General features: G+C 58.8%; 5 protein-coding genes across 5 annotated transcripts; all 5 read right to left on the reverse strand.

Annotated features, from left to right (window-relative positions):
• Positions 1-2514: 2514 nt before the first annotated feature.
• JKF63_07615 (uncharacterized protein) lies at positions 2515-5256 on the reverse strand (the record flags this gene model as incomplete). The annotated part of the gene is made up of 1 exon (XM_067903547.1): positions 2515-5256. One exon carries the CDS (start codon positions 5254-5256, stop codon positions 2515-2517), a length of 2742 nt encoding a protein of 913 aa, XP_067759028.1.
• An 863-nt stretch (positions 5257-6119) lies between these two features.
• Positions 6120-9671, reverse strand: JKF63_07616 (uncharacterized protein; the record flags this gene model as incomplete). Its single annotated transcript, XM_067903548.1, has 1 exon — positions 6120-9671. The coding sequence occupies one exon, from the start codon at positions 9669-9671 to the stop codon at positions 6120-6122; it is 3552 nt and encodes a 1183-aa protein (XP_067759029.1).
• Positions 9672-11181: 1510 nt separating this feature from the next.
• On the reverse strand, positions 11182-14376 carry JKF63_07617 (uncharacterized protein; the record flags this gene model as incomplete). The annotated part of the gene is made up of 1 exon (XM_067903549.1): positions 11182-14376. The coding sequence occupies one exon, from the start codon at positions 14374-14376 to the stop codon at positions 11182-11184; it is 3195 nt and encodes a 1064-aa protein (XP_067759030.1).
• Positions 14377-15359: 983 nt separating this feature from the next.
• JKF63_07618 (uncharacterized protein) lies at positions 15360-16655 on the reverse strand (the record flags this gene model as incomplete). The annotated part of the gene is made up of 1 exon (XM_067903550.1): positions 15360-16655. One exon carries the CDS (start codon positions 16653-16655, stop codon positions 15360-15362), a length of 1296 nt encoding a protein of 431 aa, XP_067759031.1.
• A 624-nt stretch (positions 16656-17279) lies between these two features.
• Positions 17280-18404, reverse strand: JKF63_07619 (uncharacterized protein; the record flags this gene model as incomplete). The annotated part of the gene is made up of 1 exon (XM_067903551.1): positions 17280-18404. The coding sequence occupies one exon, from the start codon at positions 18402-18404 to the stop codon at positions 17280-17282; it is 1125 nt and encodes a 374-aa protein (XP_067759032.1).
• Positions 18405-19423: the final 1019 nt, after the last annotated feature.

Consider the following 19423-nt stretch of genomic DNA (forward strand, 5'->3'; position numbering starts at 1 on the left):
CGTTGTCATCGGTGAAGATACACATGGTGTCATTTGTGCAACAACAGCGCAGGAGCTCTCCTTTGCACTCGCCTCCCTCCTCCCTCCCCACCACCACCACCACCACCAAGCCCATTTTTTTTTCGTCTGGATGGGATCCTAAGGGGCACAACGGCAGGATACTACCGCAACATCCAGCACATCTTTCCCCAGTTATCCCTCTCTCCCTCCCTCCCCCCCCCCCCAAATACACACAATTTATATATATATATACCGTCGCCATCAAATCTCACGCCGTGTACGCTGTGTGGCACGCAGGACGCCGACACTATTCGCTTCCACTCTCGTCACACAACAACGCACGCACAATGCACTGAAAAAAAACACAGAGAATGAGGCGTGTGCGTGCGTGTCTTTTACTTGTGTTTGCTTCCCCACATTCCACTCACCCATCCACCCAACCCCTTTTTTCCGCCAAATTCACAAAAACAAGTTCCGCCTTTGTTCTTTTTTTTTTGTGTGTGTATTTGTGGGTGGGGGGAGAGGGAATGAGGCATTTGATTTTTTGTTTGTTCACTTAATTTCCCCACACACACCCCCCTCCCGTTCTGATCCCCTAATCCTCTGTGTGTGTTTTTTTTTTTGCTTCTCCGTTGGCTCGTGTTTATGTATACCCATACCACTACACCCCCTCTGCCCATCTTTGTACGTACACACACACACATATACACACAATCGTAGACAGGCAAAAAAAAAAAAATGTCAGTGAACAACGGGGAAGGGGGGGGGTCAAGGTCAAGGTCAAGGCGCGTACACATGTGCAGTTGTTTCTCATATTGGTATCCTTGTTTTCGTATGCACACACCAACACACACCCTCCTTTCCGCCTTACTCACCTGCCGGCGTGCCTATCCTCTCCGCCTCTTACGCGCGCGCGCGTGTGTGTGTGTGTGTATATATCGCATATGTGATGGTGCGTGTCTGCCCCCCCCCCTCCGCCTCTTCGACGCGTGTTGCCAGGGTGGCTGTTCTTCCCTCAGCGCCTAGTGGAACTTGCCATACCCGGGGGGGGGGCTGCTTTACTGTCTAGTTGACGTTCCGAGATGCCGCAAGTGCTTCACCCCTGCACTTTTGCGTCTGCATAAATGTGTACCCTACCCTCGTGTCCCCTGCGTGGGGGTGTCTCGCATTCTCCTCCCTCGCCCTCATCCTCCCCTGCAATCCCCCCCCCCCCGCCCCCAGCTTCTCTGATTGTCTTGGCGTCCAAAGAAACCTCCAACCGCCTTTACACCACCACCCTCTTTTCTCTCTCCTCCCCCCCCCCCTCCCCATACTCCACGCTAGGAAAAAAAAACACCACCATGCTTCCCCCTCTGCCTGTCTGTGTGAAGCCTACCCACCCAATCACCCACCCCTCATGACAGACTCGGACCTGCGTCTTCGCGGTTGTCCTTCCCGTCGGACTACATCGCGCAGAAGAGCCGCCAGGAAACGAGAGCGGCGGGGAGCAAAATAAGAAGAGGGGGAACGCGGAGTTGACCCAAACGCGACCCTGTCTGGATTAATGCATCGATGAGGTGGGGGGGGGGGGGCCCGCGTCTCTGCTGGGCGCCGCCCAGGCCCCCCCCCCCCCCGCGGCGGCGGGCCGCCTCCCCGGCGGTGCTCGCTTGGGGCGGGGGGGCGAACGGGGAGAGGCCCCTCGCAGGAGCAGCAGGCCGCCCCACAAGCGGCGAGCGACACCAGTGGGCGCGCGCCTACGAATGGGCCGAAGAGCAAGGGGAAAAAAGGTGAGCAGGTTTAGTGTTCCAGTGGTGGCGAAAAGCGCGCGGAGGGTTGGTTGGAAATTTGCTCAGCAAAGGAGGATGGCGCGCTAGTGACCAGGTCGTGCGCGTATGTGTGTGGAGAACAGACCCCACGCCGAGTGGTCCAAACGCACAGGAAAGATGCACCGTGCCGACGCACGAAGAGGTGAGTGCCCCCCCCCACACACACACACTCACTCACTCAGAGTGTATGAATTAGGTACGAGAGCAACACACACCATCCGGTGAGAGACGTGCCTCCAAGGGAAACTACGTCACAGGACCACAAGGAATGAAGCCTGTTAGCAGGGGGCCCCCCCGCACACGCGCCCAGCAGGGCAGCATGACTGTCCGCGACAGGGTGTGTGGGTACGTTTTAGGATTGTAGACTCCAGCCAGTGCGTTGCGCCTTACCGCTCCAACTGACAGCTGACGCGGTGAGTGACAAGAAAGGGGGAGGGGAAAGTAGACAAAAAAAGCGGCAAGTACCACGGATGTAAGCACAAAATACACACACACACACCAAGAGTGACTTGCCACACGCTGCGTAGACCCCAAGGGAGTGGGAACTCAGCGAAGGGGGCCCCCCCCACTTCGCGTGAGCAATGAAAATGAGGACATTATAGATCACATATATATATATATAAACATATACATAAAAGCTTGAATAAATTCATCGCCGCTCAACAGCACCTCAGAAAGACAGTTGGCACGCGAAAATGAACACTTTAGCTCACCCGAGAGAGCGACGCTGTCCGAGAGAACGGGTCAGTGTATCAATCTCTGATTGAAGGAGCAAGTGCTCCTCAGAGACCCGCATGCGCTGTTGAGGGATTCGCCCGTGGGACCGCCGACATCGCTGACTCGCACCGCTGTTCGCATCCATCGGGCCTGCTTCTCGATCAAAAGGCGGCGCCGAGGCACCCGCGGAGCCTACCACGCCAACCTGGGGAGTCGTCACTGATAATGACAACGGCGCCTGCACGGGTGCTGTACGCGTCGCTTGGCGTTGGTCGACTTGACTGCTGTTGGGGGCCAGCACGGGTTCCCACAGCGGTCCTTCCCCACGTCCGCACTGCGTCCGCAATCGCACCTCTTGCAAGGCTGAGCGTAGTAGCTGTCGCTCGGCTGAGGTCAGCTGCTGCAAAGGTTGCAGCTTACCCCTGTCATCCTCAACCGAAGCGGTCGCGCCATCGTCCGACGTAGCAGCAGACGAGGAGAGGAGCCGTGACAGCTCATTCAAAAGGTACGGGACAACGGAGTCATACAGCAGTCCATCCTGGGGGGTGGATGCAGGGGCAGAAAGGGTGAGTGTCGGTCGGGTGAAAACGAACATGGCGCGCGCCACCGCAGCTAGCCCCCCGTGATCGGCGTTGTCACGGCGAAACGGCGCAGCGAGGACGAGCTGGAGAATGACCCGCGCCGTTGCCGGAGTTATGGTGTTGCCTGGTGACTGGAGCTGCAGGCATGCAAGCTCCAAGAGGCCGTATCGCTGATGTCGACGTGCCAGCTCGCTGACTGACTCTCCCGTAGATGTGAAAGAAGACGCAGTCTGGCTTGCTGTGTACATCAGCGCTTGCAGCGTGCGTTGGGCCTCTGCACGAACGGTTGAGAGTGGAAGTGCATCGCTGACGACCTGGCACGCGCGTGGCCACAGCAAGCCAGGCGAGCCGAACCCGCTCGTCACCTCCGAGTCACCAGTGCACCACAACATGGGGGCACAGAGTTCAAGGCACTTGAGTGCCTCCGCCAGCACTGTCTGAGTCCCATCTGGGTACACGACGCAGACCTCTGCGATCCCGATGAGTCCAGCCAGTTCCCACACGCTGTCCAGGCCACGCTGCCTGTGGTGCTGGAGAACAAAATCGCGCATCCACCACGAGAAGTCCCTCGCCGTCTCCGTGGAGGCCAGGAGGGATGCGGTGATGCACACCGTGGCAAAAACATCTTCGATGTCAAGGAGGGAAATGGACAAGAGCGTAGCCGATATCGCGTACGAGGGCAACGACGGCGGTAGTGCTGACCGGCGGGACTTCGCTTTAGGTATGTGCTGCATTGCGTAGCGCGTCACATAGGCGCCGAGTCGCGGCCCTGCCTGGAGAGCCGCCTCTGCCTTTCGGTGTCCCGCAGAAGCCCCGTGAGCGGACGTGGAGGAACCAGACCACCACGCGGTGGGCACGCGACGTGACCAGCGTGCCGCGGAAGACGCAGTATGTGGACGGCGCGGCGACGTACTTCGCGCCGCGCTTGAGAAACTCAGCCCCGCCTTGCCAGCGTCTTTTCTCGTATCGCGTCCCAAGCTGCTTTCTGGCCTGCGTGGCCCGCCACCTTTGCCGTGGCGAGAGTGCCCAACCGGCAGCCTAGTGCCACTGCTAGACATGCTGCCTTGTCGCCGCTCCGTTTCGTAGGCTTCAACCAGCCGCATCGCCCACGACAGACGCACCAACTCCTGCGGTTGATACCACCACGGACGCTCTCGAGAAGGTGATGCACCGCCGTCGCCTGCGGCCGCGAACTCCACTTCTTGAGAGCACAAAGAGGCAATGGCTCGCTCACAGAGGGCGTGGATGCGTTGTTGCAACAACGCACGATCCGTCTGTAGACGGCTCAGTCGGCGCAGGCTAGTCAAGAAGGTGCTCCCAGCGTCTGCCTCGGCCGCCACCGACGACGCACACCCTGTGAGCGTCAGAGCCAGTGCAGTGAATTGGACGAGCAATCCTGTCGTGGAGGTGCCATGGTCGATGAAGAGCGACCAGCGCTGCTCCACAAAGTCCACCAACGCCGCCAAGTCGTCGAGAGTGAGGGGGATTGAACTACTCGTTTGTATCCTCCGCAGACACGGTGCTGCCAGAGAGGTTTCCTTCACGGATAGACTGAAGTCTCGCCTCTGCCCATCATGGGCATCCAGGCACGCCTCCATCACACGAACCAAAGACTGAAACTGCGTCAACTCGCTCACACCCGCAGCGCTCCCACTGGGGCGCGCGAGGGCGGAGCTGCTCTTGCCCCTGCCAAGCATCGCGATGGATGTGCGGGACAGCGCAGCGTAACACGCACCCGTCGCGGCGTGGTCCATACACCGTTGCCAGAGGGCGAAGATCTGTTGCGTGGCGAGAGGAGAAAGTCCATGGCGTACGCAGTTGGCCAACATCAAGCTGCCATCGTCAAGGGTGATGATCGGCGAGTCGAGATCTCGGCGCACCTCGGCCAGAAGTCGTTCGCTCAGCGCGTTGCGCAGCAGATCGCCGGGGGTCTCCTTTAGCTGCTCTGCACTTGGTGCAGCAGCAGCTGCCCGCATCGTGGACCCATGGTCACACCGTTCCGTCGAGAGCACAAAATGAGCCTCGAGGGAGCGTGCTGGATTTGTCAGTGAGCTCGACTGCATGCGACGCAGCACCTCGTCGAGCGACACCGCCTCCAGCTGTTCGGCAATGCGGCGCTGAGCCGCTGAGCGTTGAAGTACAATACGAAACATATCTTCATGACGCAAAGGTTTGTATTAAAGACAGGTATATACACCAACAACAACAACAAAAACGAAAAGATCAGAGAAACATGTTCATCGGACAGATGGCGATGTGGTCTCTCGAGACGTCAACCACCCCAATGCCCCTTTAATCGTTAGCAGAGCGCAAGAGGAAAGACAAAACGCAATGAGAGAGGGAGAGGGAGGGGGAGGGGGAGGAGGAGAGGAAGGAAGAAAAACGTACACCCCTACACTCCCTTTGATGCAGCAGCAGTAAAGCAAACAAAAAGCGTTGTGAGAAGAGGAAATATTTTTCTGGGACACACACACACACAGAGAAACGAGTAAGGGAGGGATAAATCGAAAGCAGTCGAAGCACGTGAGGCTGTCAATTAAAAGTAGTGCATAGAAAAATGGAAATGAGATCCACAGAGAGAGAGAAGGGGGGGGGCGGGGGGAGAGAAAAAAAAATAGGGCAGAAGAACGATGAGTAATGTATCAGTAGGGGAGAGGGGGGGGGGAGGGGCTTGGGAAAACAACGAGGCATCCCAATAGCCGTCAATCTGCAGAGCAAAGAGGGAGGAGGAGGAGCTCTCCACTGAAGAGCCTCAGTGAATGTGTCTTCCCCACCTGCCCTATCCTTCCAGAGGGGACAAGGGAACCGCGCAAGTGGGAGTGGCACACGTGTGCACACACAAAAGATGTCGCGATGCGCCTTTTAATACATATGGTTGTTGTTGTTTGGCTCGCTTTTGAGTTTGCTTAACATTCATCATGGTTGCAGCGCACACGCGCACACGCGCAGTGCAACAGGCACAACGCCCTCCACCACCTCAAGAAATGAGCCCTTACACGTGCCAGGCATTCTCTACCTACTCATCTTCCCCCTCTTGGAGCGAGAAGGGTGAGCTGGGCAGCGCCTCTTCGTCCTCTGCCCCAGCGGGCGGCTGTGAGGCCTCTGCAGTCGCATCCACCACCGACTCTTGCGGCCCGGCCTGTACCCCCGCCTCACCAAGCTGAGCATCGAGAGAAGCAGGATGCAAAGGTGCAGGCTCTTCCTCTGGTAACGCAGAGGAGCCATAGTCGCCGGAATCATCCGCCTCTTGAGTAAATGTCTCCGCCTCCTCGTTCTCTGTTGACACCTCTCGAGTATCAGGCTCGGCGCCGAGGACACTCGAGTCTGTCGCTGGCGCTGAAGCTGTGGGGGCGGTGTCCAGTTGAGGAGACGAGGTGGTTGTCTCAGCTCCTTCGTTCTCCTCCACAACAGACGAAAAAACAACGACGGGTTCTGGAGCTGCGTTGGGTGACTCAGTGGTCGCGGCGATCGTCGGCGGAGTAACCGAGGAGCGTGGCGGCTGAGCGCCGGAGGCAAGCAAGGTAGCCGCTGAAGCGGGTGTTGCCGGGGCAGCGGACGTAGCTGCTGTCACCGCCGGCACGGCCAAAAGAGAGCTGGGTGCCGAGGCCGTCTGCTGCTGCTGCTGCTGTTGCTGTTGCTGTAGTTGCTGCTGAAGAAGCTGCAGTTGCTGAAGCTTCTGCAGCTGCTCTTGCTGTTCTTGCTGCTGCGCTTGCCGCTGGCGAGCCTGCGCCAAAAAACTTCGAATTACCTGCAGCGTGTCAGCCATGTGTTGTGTCGACTCCTCCGCCTGGGCGGAGGCCGCACCCGTGCTGTCCGACGACGCAGCAGAAGATGCTACTGTTGGCGCTGTCACAGCCTGCTCTAGTGCGCGTTGCACGACGAGGCTTGCGTGCTGGTGCATGACGCTCTGCGTCCGTTCGGCCTCGATGGCTTGGTACTTGGCCTTCCACGTCGTCTCCCATTGCTGCTGCGCGGCGGTGATACGTTCAGCCAGGCTGGTTGCCTGCGCCTGCGCTGAGGCCTCGAAGGCGGCCTTGGCCGCCCGCACCCGCTCCTCCTGCTGCTGAATAACCTTGACGAGCCCTCCAATGTAAGTGGTCTGATCCCGAGTTGCTTGCCGGGTGGTTTCGGCAATGGCCTCCGCGATGTACGCCTCCATGTCCCGAAGCGCCGCCGTGATTCTCTCGGCCGCAGCATTCCGCTGCGCCTCTTGTGCATTCGCGTGGCCCTCAGTCCCCGCAGCGGCGCCCCACGATGCCGCCTCGCGCTGCAGCATGTCGCTCATGTCCTGCCGCTCCTCCTCCACCATCTGGCGCAGCTTCTCCGCGTGCTGCTCCGACTGGTGGTAGAGCTGCAGCGCGCCGGACACACCCTCCAGCGTCGTGCGCACCATGGTCACCGCCGAGGCGTAGTAGCGCTGCAGCTCCTGCAGCTCATTTGTGAGGCTTGTCGTGCGGTTCGTTAGCGCTGCGTTGGCCGCCTCCAAGGAGCTTCGCACCTTTTCCCCCGTCGCCACAAGGGCCGCACTCTCACTGCGTGTGCTGTCCAGCTCCGCCTGCAAACGTCGGTTCTCACTGCGCGCCTCGAGCAGGTCGCGATGGGAAGCAAGCAGCCTCTCTTGACTCTGGAGAAACCTTTGTTGGAGGGACAAGAAGGAGTTGCGGTGCGGTGTCACAGTGCTGTCAGAGCTGCCGTCGCCGGTGGCATTGGGGTGTTTGTTGGGCCCCCGCTTTACACCGAGCTTAGCGGCACGGGCTGCCGCATCTTCATTCTGGAGAAAGACATCGTTGGCGCTTTGCCGGATGTACTCAAGGAACTGCGGCAGCGAGCAGGCAGTCACACTCGCCTCCCCTGGTGCGCCACTCCGAGCTGTGCTGCTGTGAATGTGAGGAGGATTGGCCGTAGGAGATGTGCCCTTCGAGTCCCGCACCAGCAGGAGCGCCTCCTGCTCCAGCAGCGCCCGCACACGATCCTCATGCAGCTCGAGGAAACGCTGAAGCTGATCCTTCTGCCGCTGGAGCAGTGCCACCTCACTCTTCAGCTTCTGTGCACGGCGCAGCGCCTCCTCGATCGCCTGTGGATCTGCCACAACGGTGGCGCTCGCAGCTGCCACACGGGTGGCAGCCTCTCGGATAGCTCTGCAGCAGTCCCTCAGCTCCACCTCCGAAAGATGTGAGCCGGTAGTCTTCGCGACGCTCATCAGCAGCCGATCCCGCTCCGCCTCGACGCCGGCGCACTGCGCACGCAGCTTCTTCTCCTCCTCACGCCGGCGATCGACCTCTGCGGCAACAGTGGCCAGGTGGCTCAGAAGCGTTGCCTTGCGCTGCTCCAGCTGAGCGACACGCCCCTGCGAAACGCGCAGGTTGGCCTCTACCGTGTGCATCGATTGCACTTGCCGCTCCAGCTCGCGAATGCGGTCACGGCCCTCGTACCAGAACTTTGTCAGCTCGCCACGGATCGACGACGGGTTGCTGCTCGCGTCTTGCTCGGCACGCTGGCGCTTGTGAGCCAAGGCCACCTGCCCCTCGCTGTGCTGCTGCGTCAGCTGTCGAATCGCATCCTGCGCGGTAGCCAGCTGTGCCTCCATGTCCACCCGCTCCGATGCAAAGAGTGCCTCACGTGCCGCTGCCGCGCTCGCCTCACCTTCGAGATGTGCGATTCGCTCTCTCAGCATTTTTGTCTCCTCCTGCCGGTACATCGCCTCAATTTCACGCTCGACGGCGTGTCGGCGCTCCATCTCCTCGAGAAGCACACGCTGGGCTGCCTGCATTGTGCGGCTCGAGCGGACATCCTCCTTGAGGGCTTCCATTTCGTGGATCAGCTCCGGCACCTGCCGGGCAGCGAGGAGGCCGTCCTCCACAGAGGATCGAAAGGTGCCGACGATGGCGTCGGTGGACTCTTGGCTCTCTCGCAACTGCTGCCGGAGGAGTGCCTCGGTTTCCCTCAGCTGCTTGAGCTCCGCCACAAGCGGCGGGGCAAGCGTGTTCGACATGGACATCTCCAGCTCCGCTACCCGAGCCACAAGTTGCCTTCGCTCGCTCTCCATGGCCTCCACCTGCGCATGCAAGGGAGCCACTGTGTTGCTCTGCAGCTGGGCGAGAGCCACCTCGGCCTGCTGCTTCTCCTCCTGCATACGGCGCAGGACTTCCGACACAGCAGTGTTCATTGAGGATACCCGGGCACCCCGGCCACCGTCGCCGTGTACATCACCCTCCCCCTCTTCTTCATTCTTCTCCTGCTGGTCTGTCAGCACCCTCTGACTCGCCAGCTCGTGAGCCGCGACGCAATCGAAGAAGCGGTGGAGCTGCTCTCGCAGGACTTCTTGCGTTACGCGCTGTTCGTCCGAGAGCTGGAGACGCGCCTTCAGTGCTGCGTTCTCCCGCAGCAGCTCCTCCATCGCAGCGGAGGGGGGTGCAGGAGCCGACGACGCTTGTGGGGCAGTCCCGGGGCTTGCCGACCCCTCGTGGAGAGAAGAGAATGCGTGTGGCGGGTACGGAGAGGCGGACGCTGGACCGGAGCTCGCCAGTGTCGCTGGCTCATCGGGTGCGTGAGCTGCTCGGTAAGACATGGTGGACTGCTCGCGTTCCTCCAAGTCTCTGAGAAAAGGCAAGGGTACCCCGGGGGAGGTGAGATGACGCGGAGTGCAGAGATTACGCTGTTCAAGAAAGGGGCGCGACAGCAATCCCTGGTGAGGCCCCAGCCCTGAGACTCTCTGCCTGACCTCCAGAAAAGGGGGGAGGGAGGGGATGTGTGTTTGATTGGCAGGAAGCAGTGCGCGCAGAGCCTTCGGATGAGGAGAGTGTTGCTTCCAAGCTCACGTGATGCCGCCGTGAGTAGAAAAAATGCACATTCATGAGAATTGAGGAGGGAGAGGATGTCAGCGGGGTTGGGGTTGGGGGGAGAGGGAGGGGGGGAGGGAGGGAGGGAGGAAGGAGGAGGGAGGGGGAGGGAACAAAGTGGAGTTCAGAAGAGGGCAGTTGAGCATCACAGATGTAGAGAGAGAAGCAAAAAAAAAGAAAGGAGGAACGCCACCTCACGGCAACGTACGCATAAAACAATACAGAAGTGACGTACTTGTGATACCTTGGAGCTGTCTCCACGTCACAGCAGCACATATTGGCTGTGTCGCACACCGTCTGAAGATCGTGCACATGACCGAGTATGTGAAATACAAGCGTCGTTGCACGACTTTATGCGTGTTCATCTTTGTGGAGATTCTGTGATTTTCTCTGGAGCTTTTAAGCGTCATTCAGCACCGCGCACGCGCTTCACCTCAACTCGGTCCTCCACCGCCTGGCTGCTTTGCTGAGCCCTCCTCCCCCCCCCCCCCGCCCCGGATTTTTTTCACGATACAACAACAGAAAACCGGAGAAGAAAAAACAAAAAGTACTCACAATAGCCCCCAACGTCCTCAAGGCAAATTGGGCCCCAAGGCGTACGTCTTGATCGCGGGACCAGCAGAGCGGTGAGGTGCGGGGGAAGGGAAGGGGTGAGTGGGGGTGAGTGGGGGATGAGGGGGTGAGGGGTTGAGTGGGGTGAAACGGGCAATGAGGAAGCGCATCAAAGCCAATCATGGATACAAAAAGGGAATAAAAAGACACAGAGGAAAAGAGGGCCAGGCGGGGGGGGGAAGGGTACAAGAAGAGAGGAGAGAAGAGGGAGAGGGAGAGGGAGAGGGAGAGGGGGAGGGGTGGGGCATATATGTATATATGCCGTGCGCGCCTAAAGGCGCTGGATAAAACGTTTGACAAGTGAATACGTGCAAAATCAATACAAAAATGAAGAAAAAAAAGGAAAAATACACACGGACAGACATACACACGGAGAGACATACACATATACAGAAAGAAATGCATTTTGGGGGAGAGAGGGAGGGGATAAAAAGAAGGTAACGAGATGGACAACCACATCAAGACAAGAGAAGAGCCGCAGCGCTCCCAAAGGTTGGTGACTGGTATCACGAGGATTGTGAAGAGATAAGGTGCAGCCGGGAAGGAGATCACACGTTGCACCCACTCCTTTCATTTGCCCTTGTCCATTACCTCCCCTCCCTCACCCCCCCCCCCATTTGCAGAGTGTTAATCCAGGCTGCTCAGACGGCGTCCGCGGCCTGCATGGGGCGGTGCGCTTGCCGCTCCCGCGTTGCCGTGTAGCTCATCCGTGTCTGAGATCACCTCCACGCGGGAAGACTGCCGCACAGGAAAGGCGGGAGGAAACGAGTCGCACCCACCAAACGTTGCCGACGGCGCCTTCCGGGAATAGCGTGGGGAAGGGGGACGAGTATCTGCGAAGGAGGGCCGCTCCGGGGGCTCGGGGTGAGGGGGTGGACAGGGCGAAGCCGGGAAGTTGTACCAACACTGCTGCGGCGATGCAGAATATGACGGGGGATGGGCGGCTGGAGCAGGGCCAAGGCCCCCTTCCGTATCAGCAAAGCACGCATACGGATTCCTGTAGTTGCCGCCCAAGAATGGCATGGCACCCGTGAAGGCGAACCTTGCCTCCCTGCCAAACGGCGCGTGTGGCGCTTCGGTGAAGCCAGAGGCGTGGTAGGTCGGCAAGGGTGCTGCGGAGGCGTTGGGGTACGCGTTGCCCCATGGAGAAGCCGTTTGCGTTGGGCCTGTCGGTGAGTTTTGTTGATATTTTTGGCGGGCGTAACAACTGTCGTGTGTTCTCGGGGGACACGTCCTCCCCCCCTCTCCACCATGCGACCTTTCGTGTTGGGGTGTTTTTATTGGTTCTCTCGCCCTCCTTGAAGCTGCGGCGGTGGTTTGGCGAGGTGCGGCGGGGGAACGCGGCCCCGCTGTACGCTGCTGGAGCGGGTCTGTCGCAAATGTAGCGCCTCTCCCTTTCCCCCTGTTGAACGCCGAATCGACGCGTCCATCCACCCTCCCGCTCGACGTCGTGTTTCCAGAAGAGGGGAGCTGGCCGGCCGTCGACGTGCCCTGCGGCTGTGGTCGTTCACCCGCCTGGCTGTTTTCCCGTGCCTCGCTGAGCGAACCCAAGCAGCGCCTCAGAGCCGCCGCAAACGCACACGGGGGCTCCGATCGCCACGGGCCTACTCCTAAAAGCTTGGAAAGGACGTCTCGAAGCAGCGCCACCGTCCACAGGGCACATGTCGCCGAGATGAAGAAAATGGTCGCGCCGCGCACCCCAGGCAAGTCGGGCTCGATGTTGCCCTCTACATCGGACTCGTCGTCGGCGGCAACGGCAACCACCCCAGTGCCCCCCCTGTTGGGCGCGGCTCCTCCAGGCGGTAATCCCGTCAGTCGGCCCCCCTCCCCCTGGGCCATCTGCCGCTCGTACTCCTGATACGACTTCTCCATGGTGCGGAGAAACTGCGGCAGCTTCACCTCCTTGAGGATGGCACGCAGTTCTTCGGGACTGTACATGCGCGGCGGCTTCGGGTCGGCTAACGGCTTGAACACGAGGGGTCCATTCAGCGGTGGGACGGGGTATGCGCAGGCCCGGGTGGCCAGGTCGAACTTCGAGCGACGGCCGCGATACTTGATGGCGCAGTCCTTGTCAGTCAGCGGCTCGCAGTCGTTCGTCACGGTGGAGAAGCGGTAGTCTCCCTCGCAGAGCACTCGACTAGTCGTCTTCCCCGATGTGGAGGCGGCGTACGGGGAGGGAACACGCTCGGGTGGATCCCGTGCGAGGGTCATATTTACTGTATCCTGTGACGACGGCGTGAGCGCCTTCTCCACATACACGACCGATGGCGCGAGAAGGGATCGGAACGGACTCGTGATCGGTGTGGTGGCCGAGTACACCTCAACGCTCACGGGAGTTTCCTGGGGCGAAGCGGTGAGGCCTAGCGCGGAGGCGGAGACGTTGACGCGCATTACACTGGGGTGATGACCCGTGTCGCCTGCCGCCGGAACGGTAGACGTGACGCACTGCCCCGCTGCGCAGAACTTCAACGTCCACCTGGCCCCCTTGAAGCTGGAGAAAGAGACGTACTCCAACTCGAAGAGGATCGTGTCCTTGTCTGCCGAGCTGACGTACTGCCCTGAGACCCGCGTTGGTCGGCCAATCGGAAAGAGCGGGGCGATGGTGTCTGTGAGGTGAGCGCTGAACCTCTCGTAGGAAAGCGACCATCCCGTCGACTGCGGCACGTCGCACTGAATGCTCATGTCCGCAATCTCGGTGGGGGAGGACATCGTGACATCGTCGATCCACCTGCAGCCGTCGAAATAGTAGGGCCACAACCCGGCAGCCTTCTTCTCAAAGGAGCTGAACTGGTTTGTGTTGTTTCCATCTGCAGACGTGTAGAAGCCGAGCGGGTAGGTCTTGCAGGTGCTCCTGTCACTGCGGTGGTTGGCTGTGGTGTACCCAATGCACTGACTTCCTGTGCAGAATGATAAGCCCACCACAGGGATGGGAGGAGACTCGGACGCTGAGTTCGTCAGGTTGCCTCCTCGGCGGCACAGTGAGTAGCCACGCGATGGCGAGTTGTACGGAGGGTTTGCAGCAACACCCTGCATAGCAACAGTTGAGTTCCCGGTGCACGCCACCAAGTCCTCACCGAGTTGGTTCATCTTGAGCTCACATGAGGCGACCTCCGGAGTCTCCCTGAACCTGAACGCACTGTCAACCTTGAAAGTGAAGTGCTTCAGCAAGTAGGGAATCGGTGAGCCGGTGCACGCGTAGGGGGGCACAGGACTGTCCACCAGGCCGTACTTGCGGTAGTGGCTCGAGTTCACGGCACAGCACCCCTTCGATGTGTAACAATCCGCATCGCCCTTCGGTACACCAGCCACCACCTCCACCGACTCGGACTTGGACTGGTAGCTCTTCAGGCTGAGGTTCCCCACATCGTAGGTGTACTTGGAGTTCTGCTTCACCACCTCAATCCTCGACGGCAGCACAGACCGCCATAGCGTCATGTTTGGGTCCTGGATGAGTGGGTACCTGGCAGAAGTGAGATTCATCACAAAGTCAAGCCCGGGATTCGGCACGTCAAAAACGAGGCGCAGCGTGGCATTCGTGAAGAGGTGTTCTGGACCGATGGCTTTGCCGGTGCTTTGCGTCCCATTCAAGAGTGCGGCAGGCTTCAGGAACGGCTCCGCCGCTGTCACGTTGAAGCTCACAGGCAGCACCGATACACGCGCACCGCTTTCGGGGTCGACGGCAGTGCCGTGAGATGTTTGGATGACGGGCTCCGTGTACGGGGGGCGAACTTTTCCCTCGGCCGCGATACACACCCAACTTCCGAGAGCCAAGAGCACCCACACCCCCGCCACCACCGGACAGAGACGAGGGAGAGGGGCCATAACCGCCCCTCACACGAGAAGAGTCAAGAAAAAAAAAAGAAGGCGGTCAGGGTAAAAGAGACCCTTGAGAGCAGCAGCACCACCACCACCACCACTTCCACCACACCCGCAGCCCTAAAAGACGCGACGACAAAACGACACCGTGTATATCTACAGGAAGAAAGATGCAATCGACTTTGAAGAGGAACGAGTCTGGGGAGCGGGGATTTAAAAAAAAAAAGTGAGAGGGGAAAGACAGAACAAAAAGAAAATAGCGGGTGTCAGCGGAAACATAAAATGGGATCTGAGTGGGAGAGGGGGGGAGGGGGGGGGGGGGCGAACGCAACAAGAACAGGAGGAGGGAACAGAAAAAAAAATTAAAGAAAGAGAAAGAAAAAAAAAGTTTTTAAAACGCGTGCAGATATATAATAATAGCACGTGTCTAGGGAACAGTAGTTGAGCATGGAGAGTGCGAACCAAGACGACGGGAAGGTGAGGGTAGTGAAATAAAGAAAGAGGCAAGGAAAGGAAAGATTGCAAAGTGTGTGTGTGTATGTGTGAGAGAATAGAGTAGAGCGGTGGCAGGGGGAGGAGTGGAGAGTACAGTAGACGGCGGTCAGTGGAGACGCATTTCTGTAAAAAAAAAAGCTGAAAAGAAGATCGACAAACACTTCGGTGTTGCCGTGGCGTAGTGCCGCATCCTCACCTGCATCGCAATGCAAATGAAGGTGTGAACGCACCCCCTGTGCACAGCATGTCTATCCATGCTAACAGCCACCCCAGCCACCCCCCGACCCCGACCCCGGCGTCTGGGCTTCCAATCGCAGGAAATCATGTCCTGATTTTCTTTTACCCTCGAGTAGCGACGAGACCACACACACACACACACAATCGTGGTGAGGCGACGTTGAGAGCACACCATCCAACACGCACACGCCCAAAAAAACCGAACCGGCCACAGCACCCAAGCAAGCGGTCGCTACTGCATCACGGTTCCGTGCCGCCTACGACGGCGGATCGGTGGGTACTACCCCCCCTCGCCGGTGCATGGGTGACGCGTACCGCGGAACGGGCTGATACACCGGCTTCTGGATCTCATCTGCCTCCAGCTGCGCCGCCAGGGGCGCCATCTGATCACCGTGTTTGCGGTTTCCGCCGACAAACAGGCGCGAGTTCTTGGAGAGGTCACGGCTGTTGTAATTGAAACTGGACGCCGCGTGGCCTCGACTGTTCGCATAGCCACCAGCGTTCATCGTGCCCCGTGTGAAGCGCGCCGTCATGCAAATGCTGCGCATCGTAATACCGAGTTTGCGAGGCTCCGACCACTCCACAGGGAACGGGTTCATGCCCGATTCGCCCAGCCGCTCCATCGAGAGGGGGAAGTCCTGGTCACACAGCACGTCGTACACGTAGTTCACACCGGCCATGTGTGAAAAAAAACTGCATTCCGGCTCCAGCCTAATGATCTGCCACGGCACTTTTGGAATCCGCTTCGCCGCCTGCTGCGCCGCGTTGTGTCCGTGCTCCGTGTCGCTGATGATGAGCGTGCGCTGCCCCGCAAAGGCAATCACATCACTTAAAGGGGGGCTCTCTGGCAGCATCTCAACCGGCTCCACACACAAGGCCCGCGCCTGCTCGGCTGCCGCCTCCGATGGTGCGCTGGCACCGGTCAATGCCATCATGGAGAGCTTGTTGGTACGCGATGTGCCGTAGCCCATCAGTATGCCGTGAGTGGTGGAAATAAAGTCGCCGCCGCTCGCCCGACCGCCCTTCACGTCCTGCAAGACGTGATTCACGTCACCCGTCGCACCCCACCCGCGCATGTACCGGATGGTTTCGCTTACCTCCGCTGACCGGTGCTCGCGCCCGTGCTTCGGCATCGGGATGATCAGATCGTGGTGCTGAAAAAAGAGGTCGTTGGTGAAGAGGCACTCATAGTAGGGGCAGCTCTTCATCTCATAGAACCGCTCAATCAGCTGCGATTGCCGCAGCACCTCGAAAAAGCTCTTGACCTGGCGAACAAAGAGTTCCGTGTCCACCTCCTCACCAGATGAGGAGTGCGTAGGGATCGTCTGCGTCGGCGGCAGCCTGTATAACACATTTGTGTAGCGCCGCGTCGCAGTCTGCAAGGGGGAGTAGTGACCCCCTGGGGTAGTGGGAAAGCCAACCAGCGACCTAGCGAGTGCCGACGCAGCGGACGGTCGAAAAGTGGTGGATAGCGACACACGCAAGAGACAAGACTGCCCAATACCCCTGCCAGTCGCTACACTACAAGCGACGCCAAGGCGGCTGCGAAACATTCTAGGGGATGAGAGTCCAACAACGCAAAAATCAACGCAGTGCGTCCAGCCCAAGCCCTCCCTGGTTCCCTGTAGTCCACCCGTGGATAGAAACAAACACGAGTACAAATCGAGAGTGGAGCAGTAGTCGTTGAGGGAGAGGATGGGGGGGGGGGGGAGGGGGGAGGGGGAAATGGAATACAATAAAAATAAAAATAAACGCTCGGGTGCCTCGAAAATCGCTTGACGACAGGGAAACCATAGGAGAGAGAGGTACAGTAGCGGGCCACATCTGCATCCGTCAATGGCAGGACCCATTGCCCTGTTACACCCAGATTCCTGACAAAACAGGTGGGGGGTGCCTGTGCGCGCGCTACGTGATCCCTACCGCGATTTCATGGGGCGGCGCTGGATGCAGTGCTGTCTTTTCTGTGGGTTTGAGTTGGTGTGTGGGGGCGCTGCAACCCCGGCAGCACAGCCCCGAGCAAACGCAACAAGTAAAACCAGCGCAACTAACATGTATGACAGAGCCCACAAAACACATTTGTTGCAGCGCGCTTGTGCCCAGGCCCCGGGACAGGGACGCTGTGTGGCAAAGTGACGCACATCGTCTACATGGTGAGAGGAGCCCACCGAAGCCGCCCTTCACTGTGAGGGTGACGTCACCTGCACAATGAGCTTCTTGTGACCCCCCTTTCCAGTCGCTAAGCGGTCAAGCGCCTTGGTGGCGTCGGCAAACGGCAGGATCTCTAAGTCCAAACGAAAAATACCGTCCTGGTAGAGCTTCAGCACCTGGTCACCAATGTAACGCAGCTGCGGCCGTGTCAGCGGATGATCATGGAGACCGTTCAGAAAGACGTAATGCACCGACAGCTGACGACAAAATAGCATATCACTCTTGGGAACCAGGACGCCAGATAAAAGGCACACGGCACCGCCAAACCGAAGAACGTCCGTGAAATCCTCCGCATCCTGCGTGTTAGTCACAGCAAGGTAATAATCTACTCCATACCCCCCCGTCGCGCCCAGGATCTTATCGATCATCTCGGGCCCGTCATGGTAGTTCAACACCTCATCCGCACCGAGGCTGCGCACGTAGTCTGCGTTGTGCGGAGAGCACGATGCAAAGATGTAGAGCCCCATGTAGTGTGCCAACTGCACAGCAAAGCTGCCCACCGCTCCAGACGCGCCGTCGATGAAGATGCTGCGGCCCTGCTCAATGCGCAGCTTGTCAAAGAGAGCAATGTACGCCGCCCACGTAGCGCACGGGATGGCTGCAGCCTCCTCGTAGGAAAGGGACTTCGCCCCACTAGCCGGGATAGGCACCGCTACGGATTCCTCCATCACGGCGTACTCGCACAGGGAACCGCCGTACGCGTTCGTCAGGCTCGAGTGGAACATGACCCGATCGCCTACCTTGAACTCTGTCACCCTCTGGCCGACACTCTCCACTTCGCCGGCACCGTCGACGCCGACCACATAGGGGTATGGGTAGCTCGGCGGCTTGTGGTGCATCCCTTTAAACCCCGTGAATCCCTTGCCCGCAACACCAGGCCCACCACTACCGGAGGCGGGGAACGTCACCCGCTTGCAGTCAATCGGGTTGATGCTGGCGGCGTGCACCTTCACACGAATCCCTGTAGGACTTGGGGCTGGAACCGTCACATCCGAGAGCTTCACTACATCTGTCGACCACTGCAAGGCTGGCTTCGCAACAGACCACCCCTTGCACCTCACCGGTGCCACTTGTTTGCCCACCTGCCCACTCATCCGATGGCAGCGCCTTCTGCCTCTTTTTTTTGGTTTCTTTGTTCGTAGTCGCTCCCCCCCCCCTCCCTCAGTGACAATTTTTCGTGTTCGTGTGCGCGTGCGTATAAATATATATATTTGTGTGGTGTGTGTGTGTCTGTGCACCTGCGTGTGTTTTGTCTTGATTTCTTTTTTTACGGGGGAGGGGTTAATGCTTCCTCCTCCTCCTCCCCTCCAATCCCACTTACCAGACACGGCAAAACCACTCGTGTGCTACGGTGAAACCGTGCGGGGTGCGGGGTGGGGAGGGAGGGGGGAAATCGAGCCCTAAATAATAATAATAAAGCGCGGCAAGCAAACGATTACACCTACACGGGCTGCAGACACGCAATCCACCTCTCCTTCAGCCACCTCACGTCCGATTAAGTGTGGCATGCGCACAAAAAAAAAGGTCAAGAAGAGAGAATGAGGGAACGAGAGAACGAGAGAAAGGGGGGGAAGTAGACTCGTGCGTCATTTTTTGAGTATGGTGGGGCAGCGAAGAGCAGGACGGGTGGCATAGGAGCTCTTCCATAAAAGGAACATCCTTTCCTCACCTTTTAAAAAAAAAAATGGTTCAGCCGAGTCCGTTCCCTTGACAAGGAAAAACTCATCCCCCCCCCCATCACATGCACACACACATCGATATATATATATATATGTACACTGCTAGCCACCCATCCAGAGGATGGCCGGACCTTTGTCTTGGGACAGAAAAGAGACCACGTTAGAAGAACGCCAACTCGCTGGTGCCCCTTGACGACTGGTGTGCTTGGTGGTGAAACTGTAGCGAGGAAAAAAAAAAGAGGGCTCAAAAGACGAAGGGCTGCAGAGACACGTGGCGGGGAGGGGAAGTGTTCGTGTACTGTCCTCTCGTGCCTTTGTAGAGGGCCAGAAAGACGCAAGGCTACAAAAGAAAGAGAGGTGGGAGGGGGAGGGGGCGGGGTTACCCGCACGCGTGCGGACTCACAGAAGTGTGCTGTCCGACTTCTCCACTCCAC

This window comes from Porcisia hertigi, chromosome 10, assembly GCF_017918235.1.
Source record: "Porcisia hertigi strain C119 chromosome 10, whole genome shotgun sequence".
NCBI classification, from domain to species: Eukaryota; Euglenozoa; class Kinetoplastea; order Trypanosomatida; family Trypanosomatidae; genus Porcisia; species Porcisia hertigi.